The following is a 22,008-nucleotide window of genomic DNA, read 5'->3' as shown; positions in this document are numbered from 1 at the left end:
TATATTTTTTTGTGGTATACTCTAATTTATTTGGACAAAAGGGATACAGCTAATTCAACTCAGCTTCCTTTTCTGCTGAAAACCGGCTGTGGGAACTCCACTCGGGTATTTCTTTGTACGCCTGCTACATTAGGTTAGATATTGCACGTCTAGTGGAATAGGTTGCTGTTTATTAAATTATTAATTCCTTAATAAATAATGTATTCCTTATTTGTATATACACTGAGTGTATAAAACATTAATTATAATTATATATATATATTTTTTTACATACATTTGTACTATTTTTTTAATGAAATAGTGGTATATAGGTGTAGGGTTAGGAGGTGGGGCCATTTTTTCCCTTTCCCCCCTTTTAATTTTCAAAATACAAAATATCACGTGCTCGACTACACACTCCCGCACAGTAGGTGGCGGCATGCACAAAACAAAGGTGCGAACGCCATGATTCCAAAGAAGAAAGTGCACGTCGTCAAAATCGTTCATTGATTGGCTACGTCTGATCCTGTGCGTGCGCTTGTGTACTATTAGTAATGGAGAACAAATCCTCTTCGTGGTAAAATCGGAATTAAGTGCTATCGATATCAAGTCACCAATTGCGCAAGATTTATCAGTGTTGGTAAGGTATCTTGTTTTAAAGATGTAATTTGACACCATATTTAGATTGTTTATCACGAATACGTCGTTGACGATGGCTAGCTAGTAGCAATAATAAGATGGCTTGCTAGCTAAGTTAGCTGTCATGTAACTAGCTAACTATCCATGAATCATGCAGACATTCATTAAACTAAATACCTAGCTAGGTATTTTTTATCATACATTCACGTTCACAGCAAAAAGTCATCTTCGACCGAACTGCTTCATCCTCATGTTTACAAAGCTACTCTTATCTTATTTACAATCGACCAACAGTTTGTAAACACGCAGTAGTCTAACGGTGGTGTCACTGGGTGTGTCCAAACAAACCTGTCACGCTGTCCAGTCATGAACCAACATGACTGAACAACCCTCCCCCCTTTGCACAGATGTCCGTTTGTATTCGCTTCCTAACACATCACTGTCTGTTGTTAAAATTTCACAATTATTATGATGTTGAAACATGTTTTAATTCAGATCTGCAGGGCTTGCTATTTAGTATGTCGTCTGATTCGGGGTCCCAGACTCCTGGCTCCAAGGGGATCATGACCTTTCACCCCACTGCTGAGGAGTTCCAGAACTTCAGCCGCTACATTGCCTACATGGAGAACCAGGGAGCACATCAAGCCGGCTTGGCTAAAGTGAGCACTGACACAAACCCTTCTGCCTTGTGAAGATTATTTTCTGATTTGTATTACCAGTCCTCCAGTTAGGCAAAACAGCTATGCACAGAAATACACACATTGTGAATATTTGTTTTAAATATAAATGACACAAGTTTTTGCGAGTGAAATACTTTACTGTAACTGATACTAAAACTGACTGTTTTTACAGGTCGTGCCACCAAAGGATTGGAGGCCCAGGAAGTCCTATGACGATATAGATGACCTGGTGATCCCAGCTCCCATCCAGCAGGTAGTGACGGGCCAGTCAGGCCTGTTTACCCAGTCCAACATCCAGAAGAAGCCCATGACCGTCCGAGAGTTCCGTAAGACGGCCAACAGTGACAAGTGAGTCTGACTGCACCAGAACTGGAACAGCTATAACAAAGTTTCAGAACATATTACACACAGTCTATCTATGAATGAGCTATACTGTTTCTTTCCTCTTGTATGAAGAAGTTGTTGATATGGTCTGTGATTGGGAAAAGTCACTCTGTACATGCTTTTTGTCTAAGGAAAGGATACAGCGAACAAAGTTAATAACATGATTTAAAACAGAGGGTTTGTATGATTCACGTTGTTAGTAATTCATGTGTTTCTCAAGATCTCTTGGGATTTTGAAAGGCTCTGGCTCACAGGCACTGATTTGAAAAATGTATAGTTTCTAATAGTCGTACTGATTGACACCCCCCCCCCCCCCCATCATAGGTTCTGCAGTCCTCGCTACGCCGACATTGAGGAGCTGGAGAGGAAGTACTGGAAGAGCGTGACCTTTAACTCGCCCATCTACGGTGCAGATGTGAACGGAACACTTTACGACCCTGTGAGTCATTACAAATCCCCCTCAGGGGTGGTTTTACTATTCTATGGTGTTAACATGTTGTTATTGTTCCTGGTTATAAGAATGCTGGCTGGTGAGTGATGTATTTTGTGGTTGTGTAGACAAAGGTTTTGTAAACTACTTGTACGTGTTTCTCTCAGAATCATGTGTTACACCCACAATTTAAATTCACAACCAATCTAGAAGGCTGCAGTGGTTTTGTTTCACTACAGCGCTGAAGAAGATAAGGATATCCAGCAACAATAGTTACATTTTTCTGTCGTTCTCTCCAGGATGTGACTGATTGGAACATCGGCAAACTGAACACCATCCTGGACACGGTGGAGCATGTGAATGGCATCACCATCGAGGGGGTGAACACGCCCTACCTGTACTTTGGCATGTGGAAGACCACCTTCGCCTGGCACACTGAAGACATGGATCTCTACAGTATCAACTACCTCCACTTTGGAGCGTCCAAGTCCTGGTAAGTAGCTACACTATTACTCACATACCGGTAGTAGATGTATTGGTAGTTGTGTGTGTATAAGAACCACGTTTTTAAGCATCAACATGCTGAGGATGGTTATGTAAGTGCAGTTTGAGGACTCGTTGTCACGATTGAAAACAACACTCGCCAAGTGATAGAAATGACAACAATTTGAACGTCAGTGTTATAACAGAAGATAACTGATTCATGTTCTGATACCCCCACAGGTACTGTGTTCCTCCAGAGCAGGGGAAAAAAATGGAGCGTTTGGCTCAAGGTGAGAGGGATGATAATGTGTGTGACACATGTTTTACCTAATTAGAAAACAACTGCTTTTTAACTAGTTTTAATCCGACACACTGTTTCCTTTCAGGGTTTTTTCCTGGTAGCCACCAAAATTGCGAAGCCTTCCTGAGGCACAAGATGACCATCATCTCGCCCTCCATATTAAGGAAATATGGCATTCCATTTGAGAAGGTAAGCCCTCATGAATAGTAATGATTTTCTACTTTTTTTTTAGCTGCATTTATTGTATACTAACCTAAGACCACGTGGGATTTTTATCAACTTATGTTGATCACTTATATAAAGCCTTTTACAGTATGTGATAGTTTTTTCCTGTCTGTGTTTCAGATCACTCAGGAGCCTGGTGAGTTCATGGTGACATTTCCCTATAGCTACCACGCCGGATTCAACCATGGCTTCAACTGTGCCGAGTCCACCAACTTTGCCACCGAAAGGTGGATTGAGTATGGAAAGCAAGCCATGCTGGTAAGGAAGAGTTACATTTTCTTTAAGTGCTCCTCGTTTAAACCATGTACATTAGGGATGTTAATCGGTTAGCCGCCGAAAGCATGACAGTCAAATAAAAAATTCAAAAGAAAATACAGTGCCTTGCGAAAGTATTCGGCCCCCTTGAACTTTGCGACCTTTTGCCACATTTCAGGCTTCAAACATAAAGATATAAAACTGTCTTTTTTTGTGAAGAATCAACAACAAGTGGGACACAATCATGAAGTGGAACGACATTTATTGGATATTTCAAACTTTTTTAACAAATCAAAAACGGAAAAATTGGGCGTGCAAAATTATTCAGCCCCTTTACTTTCAGTGCAGCAATCTCTCTCCAGAAGTTCAGTGAGGATCTCTGAATGATCCAATGTTGACCTAAATGACTAATGATGATAAATACAATCCACCTGTGTGTAATCAAGTCTCCGTATCAATGCACCTGCACTGTGATAGTCTCAGAGGTCCGTTAAAAGCGCAGAGAGCATCATGAAGAACAAGGAACACACCAGGCAGGTCCGAGATACTGTTGTGAAGAAGTTTAAAGCCGGATTTGGATACAAAAATATTTCCCAAGCTTTAAACATCCCAAGGAGCACTGTGCAAGTGATAATATTGAAATGGAAGGAGTATCAGACCACTGCAAATCTACCAAGACCTGGCCGTCCCTCTAAACTTTCAGCTCATACAAGGAGAAGACTGATCAGAGATGCAGCCAAGAGGCCCATGATCACTCTGGATGAACTGCAGAGATATACAGCTGAGGTGGGAGACTCTGTCCATAGGACAACAATCAGTCGTATATTGCACAAATCTGTCCTTTATGGAAGAGTGGCAAGAAGAAAGCCATTTCTTAAAGATATCCATAAAAAGTGTTGTTTAAAGTTTGCCACAAGCCACCTGGGAGACACACCAAACATGTGGAAGAAGGTGCTCTGGTCAGATGAAACCAAAATTTAACTTTTTGGCAACAATGCAAAACGTTATGTTTGGCGTAAAAGCAACACCCTGAACACACTATCCCCACTGTCAAACATGGTGGTGGCAGCATCATGGTTTGGGCCTGCTTTTCTTCAGCAGGGACAGGGAAGATGGTTAAAATTGATGGGATGATGGATGGAGCCAAATACAGGACCATTCTGGAAGAAAACCTGATGGAGTCTGCAAAAGACCTGAGACTGGGACGGAAATTTGTCTTCTAACAAGACAATGATCCAAAACATAAAGCAAAATCTACAATGGAATGGTTCAAAAATAAACATATCCAGGTGTTAGAATGGCCAAGTCAAAGTCCAGACCTGAATCCAATCGAGAATCTGTGGAAAGAACTGAAAACTGCTGTTCACAAATGCTCTCCATCCAACCTCACTGAGCTCGAGCTGTTTTGCAAGGAGGAATGGGAAAAAATGTCAGTCTCTCGATGTGCAAAACTGATAGAGACATACCCCAAGCGACTTACAGCTGTAATCGCAGCAAAAGGTGGCGCTACAAAGTATTAACTTAAGGGGGCTGAATAATTTTGCACGCCCAATTTTTCAGTTTTTGATTTGTTAAAAAAGTTTGAAATATCCAATAAATGTCCTTCCACTTCATGATTGTGTCCCACTTGTTGTTGATTCTTCACAAAAAAAGACAGTTTTATATCTTTATGTTTGAAGCCTGAAATGTGTCAAAAGGTCGCAAAGTTCAAGGGGGCCGAATATTTTCGCAAGGCACTGTATATATATTTATTGGTCTATAGGTTAATTTGCATAATTTTGTTGAATTAAATTGGCGAGTGTGTATTTTTCATTAGTCGCCAGGTATCTTATCACACGCACAGCATACAGAGCCTAGTTTGAGGAGAGGAATATGCTGTCACCTGTCAGACAGAATGAGAGCAGCTCCTGAAAAGCTGCTACTGGAGTGAAACAGGCTTTTATAAGGCCAGTCATTCCGCAACAAATATACATTTTTAAATGCACATGTTAAAAACTGTTCTGATGAACACAATTAAAAAGTTTTTCTATATTTTTACTATTTTCTACATTGTAGAATAATAGTGAAGACATCAAAACTATGAAATAACACACATGGAATCATGTAGTAACCAAAAAAGTGTTAAACAAATCCAAATATATTTATATTTGATTCTTCAAATATCCACCCTTTGCCTTGATGAATGCAATGCTAAGCACTTGTTGGCTGCTTTAACTTCTGTCTGCGTTCCAACCCATCTCAATTTGGTTTAGGTCCGGTGATTGTGGAGGCCAGGTCATCTGATGCAGCACTCATCACTCTCCTTCTTGGTAAAATGGCCCTTACACAGCCTTGAGGTGTGTTGGGTCATTCTCCTGTTGAAAAATAAATGATAGTTCCACTAAGCGCAAACCAGATGGGATGGCGTATCGCTGCAGAATGCTTTGGTCGCCATGCTGGTTAAGTGTGCCTTGAATTGTAAATAAATCAGACAGTGTCACCAGCAAAGCACCCCCACAACATAACACCTCCTCCTCCATGCTTCACGGTGGGAACCGCACATGCAGAGATCATCCGTTCACCCACACTGCATCTCACAAAGACACGGCGGTTGGAACCAAAAATCTAAATTTTGGACTCCAGACCAAAGGAGAAATTTCTGTCGGTCTAATGCCCATTGGTTTCCTTTAGCAGTGGTTTCTTTGGAGGAATTCGACCATGAAGGCCTGATTCTCCTCAGTCTCCTCTGAACAGTTGATGTTGAGATGTGTCTTGTTACTTGAACTCTGAAGCATTTATTTGGGCTGCAATTTCTGAGGCTGGTTAACTCTAATGAACTTATCCTCTGCAGCAGAGGTAACTCTGGGTCTTCCTTTCCTGTGGCGGTCCTCACGAGAGCCAGTTTCATCAAAGCGCTTGATGGTTTTTGTGACTGCACCTGAAGAAACTTTCAATGTTCTTGAAATGTTCCATATTGACTGACCTTCATGTCTTAAAGTAATGATGGACTGTTGTTTCTCTTTGCTTATTTGAGCTGTTCTTGCCATAATATGGACTTGGTCTTTTACCAAATAGGGCTATCTTCTGTATACCCCCCCCCCACACACACACACACACTTGTCACAACACAGCTGATTGGCTCAAAAACATTAAGAAGGAAAGAAATTCCACAAATGTAACACCTGTTAATGAACACCTGTTAATTTAAATGCATTCCAGGTGACTACCTCATGAAGCTGGTTGAGAGTGTGCAAAGCTGTCAAGGCAAAGGGTGGCTATTTGAAGAATGTCACACTCAAATGTCTTACCTTGCTCCAAAGTAGCCTAGCCAAATCCAACCATAGAAACGTAGAGGCAATTATTTGATACAGACTTCCTCATGCCAATAACCATTGTTTCTTTCCTGTTCTATTGGTTTTCATATCTACATTATTTTGTTGTCCAGAAGCCATAATCATATTGGTAACCCATTCTAGTTGTTGCTGTTAGATTCCCCTGCTTTCTAACAGAGATTTTCATCTCAGTCACATATGGAACAGACCCCATTAGGTGTTTTCCCGAAGACTTCATTTTAGCCAATGTTTTATTAGCTGCTTCATTACAGCAGTTGCATGTTCAATATAAAGGCTATTAGCCCTTTGACTGTAACATTATGGGCTTGCTATTGTTGCATGTGTCCATTTTAAGATCTTATTGAAAAATGTCTTCCTTGTATGCATGTGTAATATTTTCTGTTGGTCACGTAATTTTACTGTTTGGCGAAAAATATAACCATTGTTGACCAGTTAATGGGGTGTCGGTTAGTCTGCAGAAAGAGGGCAAGTGGGAAAAGACTATACTTTGTTATTAATACTATCTCATATGACTCTATTAGACTGACCTTGGTTTATTTACCTCTGGGAGCATTAGTACATCCCTAGAACTTATTCTCCCTACCTCTTACCTCCAGTGTACGTGCAGGAAGGACATGGTGAAGATCTCCATGGATCTGTTCGTGAAGAAGTACCAGCCAGACCGCTACGAGCAGTGGCTCGCGGGACGGGACACGGGCCCCATCGACCACTCACGGCCCACCCCAGAGGCCAAGGAGTTCCTGGGGGAGGAGCAGGGGAAAGACTGCATTTCCCAGGAGCCAGAGGTGGAGAGAAAGAGGTCAGAAGAGGTTCATTTTTATGTTGATAGAGGGTGCTATAGAGCAGATTTAACAGTATATGGATGGAACATTCAAAAAAAAAAATGCTTGACATAAAAATGATTCAACTTTAATGTTTTATGGCTCACCAGCCCAACACCGAGGATAGGGACCAAGAGGCACTGGGTGTGTCTGGATGTACCTGACAAGGTGGTCCCTAAAGATGAAGAAGAGGAGTATGACAAGAAGGCCAGACTAGGCCTCACCGCTCTGGGCACGGGAGCAGAGGACTGCACAGATACAGGTACCCTCACTGACAGTAAGGCTGTGACTACCTGCCTTATTTTCACTATTTAAAACCTAGAAAATTACACGCAAAATCAGCGCAGAGGATGTATGATACATTTGTAAAATTATGGGGTAACTGACACTTGTGACTGGATTTAAACCTGGAATCTGCTTAAGGGGAAACGGCGTCAGTGTTTGTGTCCCCAGCACATTTATTGTTTTTGTTTTGTTTATGAAAGGAAAGAGAGGAGCGTCTATCACACGTGTAATGATGTCTGCGGGGGAGAAAGTGTTCTTTGTTTTGAAGTTATTTCTTTGTTGTAATATCGCAAACTGTCATGGTGGATTCCAACTTTAATAAGCTCCAGTGTCCCGCCACAGTCACCAAATGGTTTGAATACAGGCCACTTGTCAAATCAGTTTATTGGTTGCGTACACAGGTAAGTAGGTGTTGAAGTGGTTGCGGTGAAATGCTTATGTTACTAGCTGCTAACAACTCAGTAAACTACAAACAACTTGTGTAGTATTGTAGTAAATGGGTATCTATCTTCTGCCTGGCTGCCCAGACTCCTTGCTCCAAGCAAACACTATGTCATGTCCCCGGATGTTAGTTTCAGTGGAGGCTGGTGGGAGGAGCTATAGGAGGACCATCTCATTGAAATGGCTGGAATGGAAAAACATGGAACGGAGTCGACCATGTGGTTTACATATTTTTGATACCGTTCCATGAATTCCATTCCAGCCATTACAATGAGACCGCCCCCCCCATAGCTCCTCCCAGTCTCCACTGGTTAGTTACTCCTCCACATTGACTTTGGATCTGCGAACACATTCAAGGCTCTCTGATTAGTCCATAAACCGATTGGTTGGGCCAGAACACACGTGCTTAAAGCCTAGCGGTTAGAGCGTTGGACTAGTAACCGAAAGGTTGCACAATCTAATCCCCGAGCTGACAAGGTATATCTGTCGTTCTGCCTCTGAACAAGGCAGTTAAGCCACTGTTCCTAGGCCGTCGTTGAAAATAAGAATTTGTTCTTAACTGACTTGCCTAGTAAAATAAAGGTATAATATATATATATATATATATAATATATTTTTAAATTGGTAGTTTTAAAATTTGTCATTGGCTTTGATACTCTGATTGGTTAGACTATCCAATCGCTGATGACTTTTTGTACAATAGCCCTCATCACCACAAACGAATTCAACGATGGCAGTTGTCGTGGAAATTTCCTCTATTTACCAAATCATGGGAGCAAACCACACACACAAGTCAGAGTTAGTTATCAAAGTCCATCTTTAATTATATCAGCTCTATCACAATCCTGTGACTCTCAGATCGATTCAGTGTCTAACCATGAATTCTCTGAGAGCCCCCTTACAATGCAACTGAGTTCCTTTAATAGCAAAGACACACATAGTCAGACAGCATAGACATAATTCATCGTTCAGCTTTGTCTCCTTACTCAAACCCCAGAACCATAAACCAACCCTCCATATAAACAGGCATATATCAAATTGTCATTTAGATGCAACCAATTCTAAATACAACCAATCCTGGACAAGCTCACGGAGAGGAGAATGATTCCAGACACTGCCATCTCCGGTGGGAAAACTAGGGAGTGAACTGGCACACACACAGTGGAGCAAAAGACATGTTTACACACGATGATACTTTGACCTCTCCCCTCTCTCCGGCCCATGCAACTTAGTTTTGACATAGAACAGATAACTGCAACCTGGCCACAGTATTATACAAAAATACCATTCTGATGAGAATTAACTTACACACATTTGATAAATATAAAACATCTTACATATGTTACCAACAAATTCTGATTATCCCACGACACAGTCTCAGACTGAAGTATGTAGTGACAGAGCAGTGGAAATCGTCATGATAATTGATCTGCGTCACTCATCCACTATGGGACTCAGTGGATATTTGGAAATGCTATCTCTGTTGCTTCTCCTGATACACATGTTTGTATTTCAGTCACACCAGTGGAGCTCACCTCGAGGGGACTGCCTAATTTAAAGACGGACCCTAAGAAGGGCAACAGCAGCACAAGCCCGGCTCCACAAAAAGTCACCATCCCCTCCACCAGCAATCACGCAGCGACCATTTTGGCTCAACCCCAGTCGCACAGAAACGGCCACCTCCCAGTAGTGGCTCCCCCGGCCAGGACCGGTCCTTCCGCTCAGCCTGTCCGAAAGCTGGGGGTGGCCAGCCTCCTCTTCCACAAGACCCAGAGCCCCAAGGAGACCATGCAGGTCCACAGCTACGCCCGTGAGAACCAGCAGCCGATTCACCACACCCAGCTCCACGTGCACAGTTATGCCAGGGAGCACCTGCCACGGCACCTTCAACTCAAGGCCCAGCTCCAGTCCCAAGTCAAAGCCGGGCAGCAGGAGTCCCAGGTCCCATTCACCAAAGATGAGCATATCCAGGCCGAAGCACAGAGTCCCAGAAAGGGAGAACAGGTTGAAACAAAGGCCCAGACCCAAGGCCTCAGAAAGTGGCAGCAGCCAGGCGAGGCCCAGGCTCAGGAGGAGAAGCCCGAAGCTAAGGCCCCTAGCAGCCCGGAGCCTGTCCAAACCCAAGCACATACCAGGCCAACCAAGAGGGCAGAGGTCAAGAGGGACAGGTGGAAGGTTAGTTTACCCTCTTTCATGATTCTATCTCTAGAAGTTATTCATTTTTGGTTATGGTTATGTGATGATAGTAGAGACTGATATTAGAGGCAAATATGTTAAAGATTAAAATGTGACATTGATGTTTTCACACTTGCCATACAATAGAAAATGGCATTAGATGTGGAAACACATGAGCCAGCTGATGGTCACTCATCTTCTTCCTGTCTCTTTCCCCAGCAATGTCTTTCCCCAGTGCAGGCGGAGTTAATGTTAATCAAGCAGACAAACTTAAACTTAAGTAAGCCGATGATTTTACATCCAAGTAAACTGACTAACTTAAGTCCAAGTAAGCAGACGGACTGCAAGAGCGTGAAGAGCAAACAATATCCTCTCCTCCGCCAGCTGCCCAAACAGCACCCACTCCTCAGCTCCAGTGAAAGCCACAGTGATGATGGTGAGCACCTGCTTCTGGTGCGTTAGAACAGTATCCCATCATAGACTTCTATAACAAGCAACCTTTTCAACACAAGTACATAATCACAGTGATAGAACAGGGCCCTAGTCTCTCTTTCTCCTCTCTCTTAACCTCCTCCATTACTCTTTCCCACCTCTATCTTGTAGATGAGCTGTATGTTGATATGAAGGATGAACCAGAGGAGAGGGAGGAGTGGGCCAAGCCCCTGGCCCAGCTGTGGCAGAGCCGACCTTACAACCCCCAGGCGGAGAGATCGTACAACCAGCGCATGGGCCTGCAGGCCCCCTACTGCTCCATCTGCCTGCTCTTCCACACATACGACCAGGTAGAGTGGAGAGGTTCTTGGTCTTTGCCTTATACTGTAGCTGTTGTTAATGGGCCCTCAATCCAGCTGTTAATGAGTTTTATTTTAGAAAAAATAATAATAATTAAAGTTTGAATTATCAATTTGTTTTTATGTACCTTTATAAAGACATTTAGGCAACAGAAAAGCAATTCAGCCACCAAGCCAGCTGTGCACAATAGTAGTCGTAGAAATGACAATTAGACCTTTAATAATACACATCCCTCTCCAGTCGCAGTCGAGCAGCAATCCCAGCTACACTGTAAAAGGCCGGCGCGGGGGCAGACAGAGGTCCAAGCCCCTGATCCCGGAGATGTGTTTCAGCACCACCAGTGACAAGACCAACAGCAGCAGCAGCGGCGAGGGCCAACTCTACACCCCTCACCTGGAGGAGGACGGCACCAGCCTGCTGGTCAGCTGTTCCCAGTGCTGCGTCCGCGTCCACGCCAGTCAGTAGCTACAGTCTCATTCACAATCCCCAAGTCTGAAGCCTGTTCCATGTGTTTCAATTCTAATTGACTGTAGTACTCCACATTTCAATTAATATTAGTTCATTCACACCCGTTGTTAGACAGCACTTTTCCATTGATAATCACTAATATGCTCTTGCTGAATTCCATTTAATTCACATCAACAGTCTAACACCAATGTTTAGAGCATTTAATATATTTTAGAATTATTTTCTCAGTCGTCATTGAAATGACTAACAACAAATTGAAACTAGTGTAGAAATAATGGACCTGTGTAACAGAACAAATATAAGCACCCCCCCAAATAATGTTTATTATTATTATTATTATTATTACATTTAGTCTCTTGACTCTGTCCCTCTTGCTAACAGTCATAAAAACTAAAGCTAGGCAGTCTGGGAGCATTGGAAATTCCAAAGCGTTTGATAGAGGACTATTCTTTGCAAATTATGACGGCAAAGAAAAATGTAATCCATTTTAATTCCGGTGAAGACTGAATGTGGCCCGCGGGGCAAAATGAGTTTGACACCCCTGTGTTTAATGTGTTCCATATGTTTAATGTAATCAATGATATGCTCTCAAGGAATACCAGTTCATGTCAGAGTTCAGTAATCAATCCAGAATGTCCATTCTCATTTATTAACAATGATTTACTGCAATGACGTGCACTTTAATCAATTGATTTGCATGGCACATAAATGCTAAGTGCCTTTGTCACCTCTGTCAATAGAAAATGTCTTTAATGTTTTCCGTGGCCTTGTTTTCCTTGTGTCCCTCAGGTTGCTATGGAGTGTCTGTTGACCAAGTGTCAGACGATTGGATGTGTGCTCGCTGTGAAGCCAACGCTTTGACTGAGGTAAGTACTGCAATGAAGTACAACTGAAACCATATCACTACACAAGCTTATCAACACTACAAGATCTTAGTTCCATTTCACACACATACTAGCACCATACTGACCATACTGAGTGGGATAGGATAATGTTGTAACTCAAACTCTTCAGAGATTCTAGAACTAAGAGTATTGAAGGAAGAAGGCTGATAGGATCCAGTGCTTTCAGAAAGTATTCACACCACTTGCATTTTTACACGTTTTGTTACAGCCTGAATATAAAATTGATTAAATTGAGGGGTTTTTTTGGTCACTGGCTTACACACAATTTAATTTCTCCCATAATGTTAAAGTGGAATGATTTTTTTTTTTTGAAATGTTTACAAATTAATTAAAAATCAAAAGCTGAAAAATGTGTTGCGTCTAAGTATATAACCCTTTTGTTATGGCAACCCTAACTAAGCTCAGGAGTAAAAATGTGCTTAGCAATTCGTATAAGTTGCATTAACTCACTGTGTGCAATAGTGTTTAACATGCTTTTTGAATGACTACCTCATCTCTGTACCCTACACATATCTGTAAGGTCCTGCAGTCGAGCAGTGAATTTCCAACATAGATTCAACCACAAAGACCAGGGAGGTTTTCCAATGCCTCAGGAAGAAGGGCACCTATTGGTAGATGTGTAAAACAAATATAAAAAGCAACCATTGAATATCCCTTTGAGCATGGTGAAGTTATTACACTTTGGCTGGTGTATCAATACACCCAGTATCTACGAAGATACAGGCGTCCTTCCTAACGCAGTTGCCGGTTTTTGTATTTTTATTCCAAAACATGCATCCTGTTTGCAACAAGGCACTGAAGTAATACTGGGGGGGGGGGGGGGGATGGCAAAGCAATTCACTTTTTGCTCTGAATACAAAGTGTTCAATTTGGAGCAAATCCAATATAACACATTACTGAGTACCACTAAATTTTTTCAAGCATACTGCATCATGTTATGGGTATGCTTGTAATCATTAAGGACTGGGGAGTTTTTCAGGATAAAAAATAAAAGAAATGGAGCTAAGCACAGGCAAAATCCTAGAGGAAAATCTGCTTCAGTCTGCTTTGCACCAGACACTGGGAGATGAATTCACCTTTCAGCAGGACAATAACCTAAAACACAAGGCCAAATCTACACTGGAGTTGCTTACCAAGAACACAGTGATTTTCCTGAGTGGTTGAGTTACTTTTGACTTAAATCTGCTTGAAAACCTGAAACTGGTTGTCTGGTAATGGTCAGCAACCAATTTGACAGAGCTTGAAGAAATTTGTAAAGAATAATGGGCAAATGTTGCACAATCCAGCTGGGGAAAGCTCTTAGAGACTTAGAGACGCAGAAGGACAAACAACTGTAATCACTGCCAAAGGTGATTCTAACATGTATTGACTCGGGGATGAATACTTATCTAATCAAGAGATAGTGTTTTAATTCTCATAATTTTTTTTTTTTTACAAATATAAACATTTTTCTTCCACTTCGACATTAGAGTATTTTGTCAATCGTTGACAAAAAATGACAATCAAATCCATTTTAATCCCAGTTTATAACCCAACAAAATGAGGAAAGTTGAAGGGTGTGAATACTTTCTGAAGGCACTGTAGATAATAGCAGAGCCATACGTATACATATGTGGATGTTAATCCTGGAATTAAGCCTTGAAGAAAGTGGAGGATTCATGTTCAACAAACAATACACTTCTGTAAGATTAGAACCAATATTGTCTGAAAATGAAAATGACTGTAGCTAGCACCTTCTCCAGTTATTTCTCAATGACTCTGTTTTCCCTCTGGGATGACTTGGACAGAAGCCAGAGTTTTGAATTGCAAAATACAGAGTAACAAACCGTTACATAATTCCTCTGCTGAGCACCACAACAGAGGATAGTTCAAGTCCTGTCCTGTACCGAGTCTCTCACACTATTTTAGTGAAATTAATTTCTCCCTCCGAATACTGCTACCTGTCAAGCTGTGAAATATGTCTCTTTTTGATGGCCTCGCAACTTGATATAACCAAATTTATCCACTAGATGACAGTGTTGTCTAAGGGAACGGTCATGAACATTCCTGCTTTTAACTCTCTGTGGTACCCAGTGTGTTTGATCAGAATCGCTGAACTTTATCACTTCAGTAATTATTTGGGATGCAAGGTGATTTGTAGATCAGTGATTATGTGCAGTCCAACTAAGTTAATTATAAACCATGCACAACGGCAAATTATTGCCGTTAATCATTGTACCTGTGTTCCTTGTTGAAATAAAGGTATAATAAATTGCCATAGCTCTTACTTGTGGACATGCACATGTCTGGCTTACCCCCGCCACTAACTGTAAAGTTACTGATTGACCAGAGTTAGCTTAACGTCCTACGTCCACAAGAGTTACCCATTACAAGATTCTGGAAAACCCACTGCCAGGCAGCCCAACAAGGAATGTAAGTCGCAGTACTCTGGCCAGCTGTCTTTGTGAAGGGCATTGCCACAGACAACGTGGAGAAAAGTTTCACATAAATTCATTAACTGAATGTTCTATTTATTAAAGTCGGTTAGTATTTGGTATTTTATTAGGATCTCCATTAGCTGTTGCGAAAGCAGCAGCTACCCTTCCTGGGGTCCACAGAAAACATGAAACATGACATAATACAGAACATTGATAAACAAGAACAGCTCAAGGATGGAACTACATCATTTATTAATTCACTGGCACCAAGTGGCAAGAACTGGGTATGTTTTAATGATTACCAATAACATAAAATACTATAATTACCATTTTACTATGTCATTTACTGTATACAGTTGAAGTCGGAAGTTTACATACACTTAGGTTGGAGTCATTAAAACAAAATTTTCAACCACAAACTATAGTTTTGTCAAGTCGGTTAGGACATCTACTTTGTGCATGACACAAGTACATTTTCCAACAATTGTTTACAGACAAATTATTTCACTTATAATTCACTGTATCACAATTCCAGTGGGTCAGAAGTTTACATACACTACGTTGAATGTGCCTTTAAAACAGCTTGGAAAATTCCAGAAAATGATGTCATGGCTTTAGAAGCTTCTGATAGGCTAGTTGACATCATTTGAGTCAATTGGAGGTGTACCTGTGGATGTATTTCAAGGCCTACTTCCATACTCAGTGCCTCTTTGCTTGACATCATAGGAAAATCAAAATAAATCAGCCAAGACCTCAGAAAATAAATGGTAGACCTCCACAAGTCTGGTTCATCCTTGGGAGAAATTTCCAAACGTTCATCTGTACAAACAATAGTACGCAAATATAAACACCATGGGACCACACAGCCATCATACCGCTCAGGAAGGAGACGTGTTGTCTTCTAGAGATGAACATACTTTGGTGCGAAAAGTGCACATCAGTCCCAGAACAACAGCAAAGGCCCTTGTGAAGATGCTGGAGGAAACAGGTACAAAAGTATCTATATCCACAGTAAAACGAGTCCTATATCGACATAACCTGAAAGGCCGCTCAGCAAGGAAGAGGCCACTGCTCCAGAAACTCCATAAAAAGCCAGACTACGGTTTGTAACTGCACTTGGGGACAAAGATGGTAGTTTTTGGAGAAATGTCCTCTGGTCTGATGAAACAAAAATAGAACCGTTTGGCCATAATGACCATCGTTATCTTTGGAGGAAAAAGGGGGAGGCTTGCAAGCCGAAGGACACCATCCCAACTGTGAAGCACTGAGGTGGCAGCATCATGTAGTGGGGGTACTTTGCTGCAGGAGGGACTGGTGCACTTCACAAAACAGATAACATCATGAGGAAGGGAAATTCTGTGGCTATATTGAAGCAACATCTCAAAACATCAGTCAGGAAGTTAAAGTTTGGTCGCAAATGGGTCTTCCAAGTGGACAAGTCAAGGTATTGGAGTGGCCATCACAAAGGCCTGACCTCAATCCCATAGAAAATGTGTGGGTAGAACTGAAACCGTGTGTGTGTGTGAGCAAGGATGCCTACAAACCTGACTCCGTTACATCAGCTCTGTCAGGAGGAATGGGCCAAAATTCACCCACCTTATTGTGGGAAGCTTGTGGAAGGCTACCTGAAACGTTTGACCCAAGTTAAACAATTTAAAGGCAATGCTACCAAATACTAATTGTGTGTATATAAACTTCTGACCCACTGGGAATGTGATGAAAGAAATAAAAGCTGAAATAAATAATTCACTCTACTATTATTCTGACATTTCACATTCTTAAAATAAAGTGGTGATCCTAACTAACCAAAGACAGGAATTTTTACTAGGATTAAATGTCAGGAATTGTGAAAAACTGAGTTTAAATGTATTTGGTTAAGGTGTCTGTAAACTTCCGACTTCAGCTGTACATACCACATAAAGGACTATAACATTAACTATCCAAAATGTGATGTTAAACACTAGGTCAGAGGTCATCTGTGTGCATCTTTTGCTCCCTTAGGACTGCTGCCTGTGTTCACTGCGAGGGGGAGCTCTACAGAGAGCCAACAACGACAAGTGAGTATAGTACAGCAATTTGAGGAGTTACCAATTTAATGGAGGCCTCAAGCTCTAGGCTAAATACATTTTGTTACACCGACGCCACAACCACTCTAGTCTGGTGTTTTATTAGGATCCCCAGTCTGTAGCCAGTGGTCACACTTTACCCTCCCCGCTGAATCTAGGACACTTCAGTCAATGAAAAAGGCAGGGAATGCCTGTAGTCCAAGCTAGCCTTCTCTGTCAAGTCTCTGTAATGGCTTGTGACAGTGAGGAGCCTGTGCTAGTCTACAGTAAGATTCTATTATATATTGAAGGATGATGTCCTCTATAGCATAGCGATATATATATAATGGAAACTTGTTTTTGTCTAGGCTACATGTGATCCTAACATTTTTGTATATTAACAAAAGAAATGTTTAATATAGCCCACCCTTAAAAAAAATATAGTTTTTGTCCATGTTAGTTATAAATAACATCATGTTGTAATTTCCTTGAATTGGGAATGAAGGCTCAGTGGAAACTTTCCCCTGGTGTGTCACACACCTATACTATAGTCTGTTTATTGTGCCGATCTGTTTGCTGTGACACACACAGGTGGGTGCACGTGCTGTGTTCGCTCGTGGTCCTGGAGGCGCGCTTCGTGAACATCGCCGACCGCAGTCCCGTGGACCTCAGTTACATCCCTCTGGCCAGGTTCCAGCTGGTGAGCTACTGTTCCTCAATGGTCACAGTCAGGGCCACAACACTACTTCTGTGCCTAAAATGTGTTCAGATTTTGCATTGCATTAAGATGTCTATTTCAACAGTGTGGTCTGGGCTCCACAGTGTGAGCATTTCACTCGCATTTGTGAATAAAAATAGTCAAGGATGATCACATTTATAGTAAAATAAATGCTGTATTAGCTGGGGGGGTTTTCAAAGTATTTCTGCTGTTTTGTTTCATAGCTGGTAAATTTTATTGCACAAAGTCAAAGAACTATGAATCCTATATAGACTATTCCACCTCGCGCTGCAACACTGCCTGGCTGGGGGTATAACAAAAGTGAGAATTTATTATTGTGTTTCTTGGCTATTTATGTTTGTTCTGTTCACAAGCTAGGTTGTTTTTCTATGTTTGAGTTTCATTTGTGAGGAAAGACGACGCTTCTACTAGTCAGATTCAATCTCACAGGCACTGACATGACTGGACTCACCTTATCACACTAACATCTGGCCCTTAAAGGGGCAGGTGAACATTTGTCTCATCTATGATATTTTGGTTAAAAGACGGGTCATAAAATGTTTTATTAAACAATATACTACATTGCTACTTACTAGTAATACATTTGTTTTAGAAACATTACAAAGCATGCTCATCTGTTGTGTGTTATGTTGGTTTAAATTGAGCTAAAAAACTATATTTTGGTTGGTAAACACTGAGTCATGGGAGATTTTTTTTAAATCTACCTTCCACAGTGGCTGGTGAGGAGAAAAGTTATTTTAGGGCCTGCTTCTGTGTATCGACTTCCTGTCATTTAATTTTCATGGTTGTCGTTTAACAGTGGTTTTCTCAACTGCTGAGCGATACAGAATTCAAGTTCCCTATAGATTTTTGTCATTTGAGTTTAGGACTAACTGTTTTCCAAATGATGGGTATACAGTGCCTTGCGAAAGTATTCGGCCCCCTTGAACTTTGCGACCTTTTGCCACATTTCAGGCTTCAAACATAAAGATATAAAACTGTATTTTTTTGTGAAGAATCAACAACAAGTGGGACACAATCATGAAGTGGAACGACATTTATTGGATATTTCAATCTTTTTTAACAAATCAAAAACTGAAAAATTGGGCGTGCAAAATTATTCAGCCCCTTTACTTTCAGTGCAGCAAACTCTCTCCAGAAGTTCAGTGAGGATCTCTGAATGATCCAATGTTGACCTAAATGACTAATGATGATAAATACAATCCACCTGTGTGTAATCAAGTCTCCGTATAAATGCACCTGCACTGTGATAGTCTCAGAGGTCCGTTAAAAGCGCAGAGAGCATCATGAAGAACAAGGAACACACCAGGCAGGTCCGAGATACTGTTGTGAAGAAGTTTAAAGCCGGATTTGGATACAAAAAGATTTCCCAAGCTTTAAACATCCCAAGGAGCACTGTGCAAGCGATAATATTGAAATGGAAGGAGTATCAGACCACTGCAAATCTACCAAGACCTGGCCGTCCCTCTAAACTTTCAGCTCATACAAGGAGAAGACTGATCAGAGATGCAGCCAAGAGGCCCATGATCACTCTGGATGAACTGCAGAGATCTACAGCTGAGGTGGGAGACTCTGTCCATAGGACAACAATCAGTCGTATATTGCACCAATCTGGCCTTTATGGAAGAGTGGCAAGAAGAAAGCCATTTCTTAAAGATATCCATAAAAAGTGTTGTTTAAAGTTTGCCACAAGCCACCTGGGAGACACACCAAACATGTTGAAGAAGGTGCTCTGGTCAGATTAAACCAAAATTGATATTTTTGGCGTAAAAGCAACACAGCTGAACACACCATCCCTACTGTCAAACATGGTGGTGGCAGCATCATGGTTTGGGCCTGCTTTTCTTCAGCAGGGACAGGGAAGATGGTTAAAATTGATGGGATGATGGATGGAGCCAAATACAGGACCATTCTGGAAGAAAACCTGATGGAGTCTGCAAAAGACCTGAGACTGGGACGGAGATTTGTCTTCCAACAAGACAATGATCCAAAACATAAAGCAAAATCTACAATGGAATGGTTCAAAAATGAACATATCCAGGTGTTAGAATGGCCAAGTCAAAGTCCAGACCTGAATCCAATCGAGAATCTGTGGAAAGAACTGAAAACTGCTGTTCACAAATGCTCTCCATCCAACTTCACTGAGCTCAAGCTGTTTTGCAAGGAGGAATGGGAAAACATTTCAGTCTCTCGATGTGCAAAACTGATAGAGACATACCCCAAGCGACTTACAGCTGTAATCGCAGCAAAAGGTGGCGCTACAAAGTATTAACTTAAAGGGGCTGAATAATTTTGCACGCAAAATTTTTCAGTTTTTGATTTGTTAAAAAAGTTTGAAATATCCAATAAATGTCGTTCCACTTCATGATTGTGTCCCACTTGTTGTTGATTCTTCACAAAAAAATACAGTTTTATATCTTTATGTTTGAAGCCTGAAATGTGTCAAAAGGTCGCAAAGTTCAAGGGGGCCGAATACTTTCGCAAGGCACTGTAGTTACATTTTCCATATAAATATTTGCCTATGCTGGTGCCATTTGATAATTTTGTATTTTATTAGGACCCCCATTAGCTACTGCTAAAGCAACAGCTACTCTTCCTTGGGTCCACATGAAACATGACATAATACAGAACATTAATAGACAAGTACACACCCGTTCAAAAGTTTGGGGTCACTTAGAAATGTCCTTGTTTTTGAAAGAAAAACACTTTTTTTCTCCATTAGAATAACATCAAATTGTTCAGAAATACAGTGTAGACATTGTTCATGTTGTAAATGACCCTTGTAGCTGGAAACTGCAGATACAAACAAAAAAAAGAGGAATATCTACATAGGCGTACAGAGGCCCATGATCAGCAACCATCACTCCTGTGTTCCAATGGCACAGTGTGTTAGCTAATCCAAGTTTATCATTTTAAAAGGCTAATTGATCATTAGAAAACCATTTTGCAAATATGTTAGCACAGCTGAAAACTGTTGTGCTGATTTAAAGAAGCAACAAAACTGGCCTTCTTTAGACTTGTTGAGTATCTGGAGCATCAGCGTTTGTGGGTTCGATTACAAGCTTAAAATGGCCTGAAATAAAGAACTTTCTTCTGAAACTCGTCAGTCTATTCTTGTTCAATTAAAAATCAGCCGTTTCCAGCTACAATAGTCATTTACAACATTATCAATGTCTACACTGTATTTCTGATCAATTTGATGTTATTTTAATGGACAAAAAATAAATAATTAGCTTTTCCAAGTGACCCCAACATTTCGAACAGTTCGAACAGTTGTGGACATGCTCCTAATCATCATCAATGTTAATGGCTATACTGCAGCCATTCATGTTTTCTCATACGTTCTCTACTGCTTCCTCTAAGCCGGCCCTGATATCCTGATCCCACAGCCACTCTGGTAAACACCAGAGAGAATCAACAAGGTCCGTGTCCTTGGTCTTTCAGTCTGACATCAATACTGTGTCTAATCATGTGCCATTCCACCGAGGTCGTTGACTCCTGCCCTGATGTGAACAAAGCCACACATAGGCTGCTCATGCATGCAATTTCACTATCCTGTAACCTTTATTTAACAAGGCAAGTCAGTTAAGAACAAATTCTTATTTACAATAACGGCCTACCGGGGAACAGTGGGTTGTTCAGGGGCAGAACGACAGATTTTTACCTTGTCGGCTCGGGGATTCGAACCAGCAACCTTTCGGTTACTGGCCCAACGCTGTAACCACTAGGCTACCTGCCATCCCTGAATATGAAACAAACAAAAGTGTGTCATATGGAGCTTCACCAAAGGTCCTTCACTCCCATTCAGTTCACGAAATGAACTTAATAATTCGTCATATGGGCCTTCAACGGAGTCCGTCACTCCCTGCTCATATGAAATGAGCCAAATAGGCTTATCAAAAGGAGCTTCCTCCAGCCAAGGCTTCCCCTCAGCAACCATGAACAGTGCCTCATATGGAGCTTCTCCAAGGCTTCATGTTGGTGGGTCAGTCTGTTTTCATGGCTGTTACTTCTTACTCTGACTCAGACCACTTCAGTGTGATTGCTTTGTTTGTCCAGTTTGGTCTACAGTGAGGAAGTGGACTGTATGTATTTATTGGAGTCCTATTCTAAACTGGGAACAACAGACAATGTGTCATCTGGGAGCTTGAAACGGTGAGAAAGGAAACGTAATATCCTATATGCCCCCCCCCCCCTGTTTCTTTCCCTTTA

The 22,008-nt window shown here is 41.4% G+C and overlaps 1 protein-coding gene across 1 annotated transcript in view; it reads left to right on the top strand.

The window, feature by feature from the left end:
• Nucleotides 1-480: 480 nt before the first annotated feature.
• LOC139375920 (lysine-specific demethylase 4A-like) overlaps nt 481-22,008 on the top strand; it is a 35,269-nt gene continuing 13,741 nt past the window's right edge. The window contains exons 1-17 of the mRNA XM_071117885.1: nt 481-619; nt 1,114-1,277; nt 1,471-1,646; nt 2,007-2,121; nt 2,412-2,605; nt 2,836-2,885; nt 2,982-3,085; nt 3,242-3,379; nt 7,305-7,507; nt 7,640-7,791; nt 9,772-10,430; nt 10,650-10,866; nt 11,034-11,212; nt 11,463-11,679; nt 12,480-12,556; nt 17,014-17,069; nt 17,649-17,757. Of these exons, the coding sequence (XP_070973986.1) occupies nt 1,137-1,277; nt 1,471-1,646; nt 2,007-2,121; nt 2,412-2,605; nt 2,836-2,885; nt 2,982-3,085; nt 3,242-3,379; nt 7,305-7,507; nt 7,640-7,791; nt 9,772-10,430; nt 10,650-10,866; nt 11,034-11,212; nt 11,463-11,679; nt 12,480-12,556; nt 17,014-17,069; nt 17,649-17,757 (2,787 nt within the window). The 5' untranslated portion in view covers nt 481-619; nt 1,114-1,136. The remainder of the gene's footprint in view (nt 620-1,113; nt 1,278-1,470; nt 1,647-2,006; nt 2,122-2,411; nt 2,606-2,835; nt 2,886-2,981; nt 3,086-3,241; nt 3,380-7,304; nt 7,508-7,639; nt 7,792-9,771; nt 10,431-10,649; nt 10,867-11,033; nt 11,213-11,462; nt 11,680-12,479; nt 12,557-17,013; nt 17,070-17,648; nt 17,758-22,008) is intronic.

This window comes from Oncorhynchus clarkii, chromosome 20 (genome assembly GCF_045791955.1).
Source record: "Oncorhynchus clarkii lewisi isolate Uvic-CL-2024 chromosome 20, UVic_Ocla_1.0, whole genome shotgun sequence".
NCBI classification, from domain to species: domain Eukaryota; kingdom Metazoa; phylum Chordata; class Actinopteri; order Salmoniformes; family Salmonidae; genus Oncorhynchus; species Oncorhynchus clarkii.
The sequence above is the reverse complement of the archived record's forward strand: the minus strand, read 5'-3'. Positions and strand labels throughout refer to the sequence as shown.